The sequence below is a fragment of the Juglans microcarpa x Juglans regia genome, chromosome 3D (genome assembly GCF_004785595.1).
Source record: "Juglans microcarpa x Juglans regia isolate MS1-56 chromosome 3D, Jm3101_v1.0, whole genome shotgun sequence".
NCBI classification, from domain to species: Eukaryota; Viridiplantae; Streptophyta; class Magnoliopsida; order Fagales; family Juglandaceae; genus Juglans; species Juglans microcarpa x Juglans regia.
Genome location: NC_054598.1, coordinates 6170827 through 6178747, shown reverse-complemented (window position 1 = coordinate 6178747; position 7921 = coordinate 6170827). Strand labels below are relative to the sequence as shown.

Sequence of the window (7921 nt, the reverse complement as noted above, 5' to 3'; positions counted from 1 at the left end):
TGCAAACAGAAAATCTATTTGAAGATAGAAAGAAGAAGGAAAAGAAAAAAAGGTTTTAGGGCTTTGAAATGGACAAGATGAAGATTTGAACCGACTAGTGCATCTTTCTTTCTTTTTATTTTTTTTATTTAATTTAATGGAGATACATTCAGAGGCTTCCTCAAATGCTTCGAACACAGAATCAAGCCTATTAATCTCTTAACACACCACATTCCTGTACAAGATAATATCATTTCGAACCAAAAAGTATATCTCCCTGTATTGTTGCTACTGTTTTAATGCCTACAAGCCACCTTGAGTTATATTCAAGCAAAGAAACATCGCAGCATACCCCACTAGAAACATAAATGGAACCCACATATTGATTTGCATCCCACATTCTAATGATGCAGTATGATGATAAATAAGTCATTCTTTAATCGGACCAGGAATCAAATACACGAACCAATAACAAAGATCAAAGCAAGCACAAGCACAAGCACAAGAACAAGCACAAGGGGAATTGAGTTTGTGCGAATGCACCTTTGCTCAAACACAGTAAGTACTCTATTTCTCTTAATAATGATGTCAACCAGCCACAAAGCATTGGAGCAACAGCAAAAGTCACGGGACTAATCTACCAAAGTGTGATAATGCAAGCCAGCTAAATTGGCTTTTGACAAACTTAGGAGGCACATCAAAGGATTATCCCGAAAACATGAAGATCATGCCCAATTTTGGCAGGCTATAATACAATCATATTATGGATAAGTTCATGACATTTGAGTATTTATATAGATGCCTCAAAGTCTATAAATACAACATCAAATCTGTTGCAAAAAGGCAAAGAAAAAAGATACATATGCTACACCACCCTCAAAAGTTAAAACTAGTCCTACCCTGCCAAACGAGGGATCAAAAAACAAAAAGACAAGCACACAAAAACAGTAAAACCTCTAATTTACGTTGCAAGTTCTATTACGGAAGGCTGCACCTACCATTTGTTTTTGTTTTTGTTTTTGTTTTTTTTTTTATTCGTGATCAAAACGACATGATCAAATCTTAAGGCTCACAAAAGATTTAACTGGGTTACCACAATGGGGCTCCGAACCACGTGATTTCCGTCAGACCAAGAAAGCGACCCAAACACTGCTCCCGAGTCGTCCAGTACAAGATTCCTGGTGTCCGCTGTTACCGTCACCACGAAACTCTGTTTCCTCACGGCCGTCGTGAACGCCAGCTTCGACGGTTTCACCGTTACCGTCACACCCTTCGGTGCCTCAACTCTTGCCACGTAAACAGCGTTTGCGGGGCCCACATTCGTCACGGTCCTGAAGAAGGTCTTGCTCGACGGCCCCACCGATGATGAACTCGGGAACAATGCCGCCATCGACGGGTAGTTCAAGTTTTCTGGGACCGGTTTTTTAGCCGGGCAACTTGCCGGAGATCTCGTGATAACCTGAATGATTTTTGGTCCGTAACCGATAGAGCAGAGGAATTTCACGTAATCATCGTTGGTGATATCGTAAACCAACCCTGGATCTATTGCTCGGTCAAGATTCAGATGTCCGGTACCGAAGTCGTACGGCGTGGAGGGTTTTCCACTGGACTCGTCAAGCATGGGCTGGTTCCGGTTATCGATTATACTAGCGGTGGTCATCATTGCAGACCTTATCGCGGCGGGGCTCCAATCATGGTGCGCTGATTTCAGCAAAGCCGCTGCGCCACTCACATGAGGAGCAGCCATTGAAGTCCCCGATAAGATATTGAACTCTGTTTTTCGCGTATCGGTGTCCAACCCAGTCGGACCAACCGCGTCGGTCCAAGCGGCCAAGATGTTCACCCCAGGCGCAATCAAATCCGGCTTTAGAATCTCCGGGTTTAGGCCGTTCGGCCCTCGCCCCGAGAACGAAGCTACGACAGGTGCCGGTTTGATCCCAAGCAGAGTGCCCTGGAAATCGATCGTTGCCGTGGGATTTGCAGTGGATGTGATGTATTTCTTGACCAATTCTCCTTCGTCCGCACCAATTGCGCAAGCGGGAAGAAGATGAGCATCGCCTACCAGTCCTTCGCCATTGTAAACCCCATTCGCGAGAATCATTCCCACACCGCCAGCCTTCTTCACTACCAGACCTTTGGCTACTCTCGGACTGTTTCCTCTATCGCAGATCACGATCTTTCCCCGCACGAGATTGGGGTCCAGGGAATTCTCCATGCACAGCGAGGCAGAGAAAACCCCCGATTTACCAGGATAAACCAGAGGATACATTGTGCCGTTCAGCTGCGCTCCGGCGTAGAGAGACACGCCATAGAGCTTCCGCATATTTCCAAGAGTCACGATGGCCGGAAAATTCCGATCTATCGTGCCCGCACCGACCGTCATGAGCCACGGTGCGATGTTTGTCACCGACATTACGTTAGGTCCGTCGTTTCCCGCAGAGGAAGACACGAAGACCCCTCTGGAAACTGCGCCGTATGCTCCAATTGCAATCGGGTCGAGGTAATACGGCGAAGAGATACCATCGCCTCCTCCGATGGAGATTGAGATGACATCCACACCATCAGCAACGGCCTTATCAAAAGCGGCTAATATATCGGAGTCGAAGCAGCCCGAATTCTTCCAGCAAACTTTGTACACTGCTAATCTAGCTTTTGGAGCTACACCCTTCGCGATTCCAGAGGCGTACCCTGCCATGCTAGCTTGGAAAGCGTATCTTCCGGCGGCTGTGGACGCTGTATGAGTCCCGTGTCCATCGGCGTCTCTTGGTGATCGGTACTCCACCGTATCGTTGACCATGGTTATTGGCGGTACGCCACCGGAGCCCGCACCTGCAGCCTCGTGACCTTTAACGAAAAACCTGGCACCGATCAGCTTGCGGTTGCAACTTCTGGCCAGGAATTTCTCTCCAATCTCGCAAGCCCCTTTCCACCGAACCGGAACTGGACCCAGATTTTTGTCCGAGAAACTGCGCCGTTCAGGCCAGATTCCGGTATCGAAGATCCCGACAATGACGTCGGAACCATAATCGGAGTTGGACCAGAGTCCGCGCTGGTTTCGGAGGCCGAGGAACTGAGGAGAGCGAGTAGTGTGTAGCTGGCGACGGCGATCCTCGAAGACGGCGAGGACGGAAGGGTGTTGTCCGAGGGAGTTCGCTTCGTCTGGGGTGAGAGTGGCGGAGAAGCCATGGAAGACGGTATCGTAGACGTGGAGGATGCGGGGTGCATCGGCGAACTCGGATGCATACCAGTGGTAGTGAGTCGGGAAAATTGAGGGTTTGGAGTGAGAATCAACTCGAAAGATGAAGGTCCTGGCCGATTGATCGGTGGAAACTGCAGGAACCTTTGGTGGAAAACTACAGAGGAAGAGGAAGGAGATGAAAAACAAAAGCGGTAGGAGCGAATCGGATGCCATGAGAGTGAGAGTGAGAGTGAGCTGAGTGATGGGTTACGGACAGAGACCGGAAGGAGTTGATATAAGAAGGATTTTTGTTTTATTTGATAGAGTTCCATTAAAATGATAAAATCATATATTTTTAAACAGTATATATATTTAGAATTTTTTTTAATTAATGGAAAAACTTTTTTCGAGCATGTGTGTTAGTAAGAAGAGTCTGGTTATTATGCCGTTTAGAGTATTCTGCTTGGTTTGACTGTACAGTATATTTTAAATTTTTATTTTTATTTTTATTTTTTTAATATATTTAAATATTTTTAAAAAATATATCAATATATTTAAAATTATTTTCTTAATTATTAAATAAAAAAATTAAAAAGAAAAAATTTCTCAAACCATACAGTTGAACGGTAAGATAGAGACAGCAGAATAGGTTTTTCCTAGTATGAATTGGGTAATAATAATAAATTTTTTTGCGGATATTAATATTTTGACGCGACATGGATTTGATGAGTCAGTTCTGCGTTCTTGGGACCCATCCATCTATTACGTAAAAGACGGTTTGACACGACGTAAACAAGACAGAAACGACTTCGTTTTGTCTTGGTTTAATTGAAGCAGGCCTTTTGTTTTTCCGTCTTGTCCTCAAAGGCATTATTTATCTAACGATTTGTTAATAGTTGCATTCATATTTATACCCCGAAATTATTAATTAGAGTTATATTTAAGCCTTGATTGTTTTATCAACTCTTTTCATTATTATAATTTTTTAATTTTTTATATAAAATAAAATAAATAATTTAATTTTTTAAATTTAAAAATAAAAATAATATTAAAATATATATTTTAATAATATATTATTAATTTCAATTCATCTCATTTCATCTATAAAAACTTAAAAAAATTTAAAAAATTTAAAAAACCAGTTCTTACTCCTCAAATCACTATTATATATTTTTAGATCGAATGATGGTGACGGTAAAGTAGCACCGTCAAATTTTGGATTCTGTACAATCTGAATTGTACACCATTAACGTATCATCGTGCTAGATCAGAAGAACATACCTCTTACATTGTCAATAGGGCAAAATTTAGACCTCTTTTATTTTCAGAAAATATCTTATTTCATCTCACTTCATCATTATAATTTTTTTAAATTTTTACATAAAATAAAATAAATAATTCAACCTTTTCAAATCTCAAAATAAAAATAATATTAAAAAATATATTCTAACAATATTTTATTCAACTTTTTAACTTTAATCTCATCTCATCTCTGAAAACAAACGAGCGGTAAAAGATTTTAGTTTTCAACCTTTTTTTATGTCAATTATTTTTATGTCGGTAGTGTAAAGATTATAGTCTCCATATTAAATAGACTTTAAGAAATATATATATACATATATACCAAAATATAATTGAAATATAACGTGTACAATTAAGATTTCTAACTATTCCTTAACAGGAGATACATCATACATCCCCACGTAAATTACAAAGCTTTCACATCTTTTAATATAGTTTTTTAATTTGTTTTGTAAGTGGATAGTTAAATAACTTAAACAGATCGTATTATATTTGGAATGGTGATTTATGCGTGCTTGAGCTGGGCTTGCAGCCTGGCAGAACCCACAGGGAATGGACCAAATAGATCCAAGAAGAACAGGCCGAGCAAGCCCGCCGCCAGGAAGTTCGGCTAGCGACATGCCCCTATCTCCTCTCCTGACGAATTAATGGGACCAAGATCCTATCCCTCGAAGGATCAGATGCATTAAATGCGTTCGAGAGTGGCCTCCCCCAAGGTCAGAACTCGATACCTGGCACGAGTGGCCGCATTAAATGCCATATCCCGCCGCCTCAATAACGAAAATGAATACCATGATAGGCGAGTTTATGAGGAATGAGACACGAATAAAAGCAAGTTGTGACACGAAGGGAGGAAGGGCTCTTTGACAGGTAAGACTCATTCTTTCCGTTTTCAGAAACTAAGCTCCCATGATAACAAATTTAGACATCAGAGGCTATACCACCCCAACCACCCTTTCTTTCCTCCTTCTGCAGCATTAAACAGTGATTAGGGCAACGGCTACATAACACGCCACAACAATATTAATCCAACGTTTATTGTAAAGGGGTAAAATGCACCAGATCTAAAATAGTTTTCAAGGCTCAACCCATCAAGAGGGTCATCACTAGAAGACAAAATATAAGAGAATGAGAGGGGAACAAAAGGGATTAAAGGGTGAGAGTGTCAGGAGGCATGGAGGTGTCAGGAGAGAAAGTGGGAAAGGGAAGGGGGTCAGATACGCAAAGTAGACATCACTCACCATTACTAAGGTGTACACATGAAAAGAGTTAGATAAAAGGGGCAGGGTGCCTACGGTTTCAGGACTTCAGACTCTTCAACTACTTCCGACTTTTCGATTCTTCTTCGACTTCTTCTTCAACCTGAGAGCTTTAGAGGGAATTTCTTTTCTAGCAAATAGATCTACAACTTTCATTGTACAATAAGAAATGAAAGGCTATGAGAGACTGTAAACAATCTTATTATAATGGAATTGCCCCTCTCCAAAACCTCCGTGGATGTAGGCCTAATGCCGAACCACGTAAATCTGTGTGTTCATCTCATCTTATTTCTTCTGCATGTAAATACTGTTTGTCACCATGGATGTACACACCGGCACCATCAGCCACACCGGACCACTGCCAGGAGCTCTGTACCTCACTGATCGAGGCCCAATTCACATCCGTTCGAAGGATCTGAACTACTAAAACTTGGCCAAAAGACGTGCGAAACATGACGTTAACAGTGGCGCCGTCTGTGGGATCGTTATAGATCTTGTGTCTACTACGTATGCCTGCGATAACTCATTCCGGACAACTCATAAAAGACACAGAGGAAGCCATGGATGTAAGACTGAAAACCATGGATGAATGAGTGTCGAAGCTGACTGACAAGAGGCAAATGCTTCACAAAGAAAGCGAGAAGCTCATGCACAAAGGGCAAACATTGTGCACTTAAGTGCACAATGCCTGCATGGACATCACATTCTGACTATGCATGGCATGCGTAGTGCTATGCACAGTACAGGTGCACATAGCCGCTCATGGCAGCTTGTCGTGAGCTCACAGGACCAGCCAGCAGTCACTATTAGGTTCCCTAGTAGATGACGAACGGACTCCACGACCATGCATAGCAGCAGGACAATTGGAAGAGCGATGACCCCGTCATGACGTAGCGCGGCGCGAGAGTGGCACTGATAGTCACCTATGTAACAGTCAGTGTCATTTGTGCCCGTGAGGATGGTCTACGATTGCCCCTCACTGCGAGGACCGCACTGCGCAGCGAGGACCACGGAGGCTACACCTTGATCCATCGGCGTCTTCTGACTTCACTAAGTTGGCCTCCGACCACATGCACGGCTATGCATCATGTTCGGCCACTAACTGGCGGGCAAACCTGCACTCCACAGCTAATGCATATGTTGCCAAGCAACTCATCAGCCAAAAACCTCCACTCCATAGCCACTACATGTCGACCATGTCCTAGTGCAAGGACTTCACGACCTCTTCTCCATGACCACGTACACTCAACTCCATGGCCATATGCATAGCGGGTAGGATTCCTCCTCTACTCGGCCATGTGCACCACGGCCAGTGGCATCTTCTCCACAACCATGCACCCATCGGCCACGGGCAAGCACCCTAGGCTACCATGCTTGTCGACCGCCAACAAGCTTCTCTACCGTTGGTGGGCAACCAACCCCTTTGCAGTTTGCTTCTCACCCACAAAGACTCCTTCTCGGGTTAGAGAGTGAGAAAGAGAGAGAGAGATGAAGAAAAGAAAGAAAGGAAAAAAATGGAAGTGGAAATAAAAATGAGGAGTGAGGAAGAGAGGAAATGGCAAACAACAACGAGTAACTTCGGTCAAATAGCAGACAAACAGCAGCAAAGAAAAAAAAAAGAAAGAGAAAGAAAGAGAAGAAAGAGAAAGAAGGAAAAAAATTGGAAGTGGAAATAAAAATAAGGAGCGAGGAAGAGAGGAAATGGAAAATGGCAGTGAGCAACTTTTGATCAAGCAGCGGACAAATAGCATCAAAAGAGAGAGAGAGAGAGAGAGAGAGAAGAAGAAGGAAAAAATCAATCATGGCAGCAAAATATTCTAGTTTGTCTCTAAAACTTACATAGATTTTTTTTTTCACTAACATGATTGATCTCTGTAACAACTTACCTCCCCGTGGGATAACAAAGGGAAATGTAAGCATAAAAGGTTGCCTTTATCCCTCTCGCGGAGGAGTGCAAGTCGGCCCTTGGCCACTCGAATGGACTCTACATCAACGAAATCTCTATCAGCAACTTGCCTCCCCACGAGGGAAAAAGGAAAAGGTAGGTCTAAAATGTTGTCTTATCTCTATCACGAAGAAGTGTGGGTCGACCCTTGGCCACCTGAAGGCAAAATCTCGACCAATGGACTCTACATCAGTGAAACCTCTATCAGCAACTTACCTCCCTGCGAGACAAAAAGGGAAAGGTAAGCCTTCAAGGTTA

The 7921-nt window shown here is 43.0% G+C and overlaps 1 protein-coding gene across 1 annotated transcript; it reads right to left on the bottom strand.

Annotated features, from left to right (window-relative positions):
* Positions 1–740: 740 nt before the first annotated feature.
* LOC121254255 (subtilisin-like protease SBT1.6) lies at positions 741–7502 on the bottom strand. The gene is made up of 2 exons (XM_041154224.1): positions 7474–7502; positions 741–3396 (listed from the first exon to the last, which is right to left on the bottom strand). The coding sequence occupies exon 2, from the start codon at positions 3389–3391 to the stop codon at positions 1049–1051; it is 2343 nt and encodes a 780-aa protein (XP_041010158.1). The 5' UTR covers positions 3392–3396; positions 7474–7502; the 3' UTR covers positions 741–1048.
* Positions 7503–7921: the final 419 nt, after the last annotated feature.

Bases quoted from the DNA above. Each gene is read 5' to 3' on its own strand.
- LOC121254255 (XM_041154224.1), bottom strand. From the start codon at position 3,391: ATGGCATCCGATTCGCTCCTACCGCTTTTGTTTTTCATCTCCTTCCTC.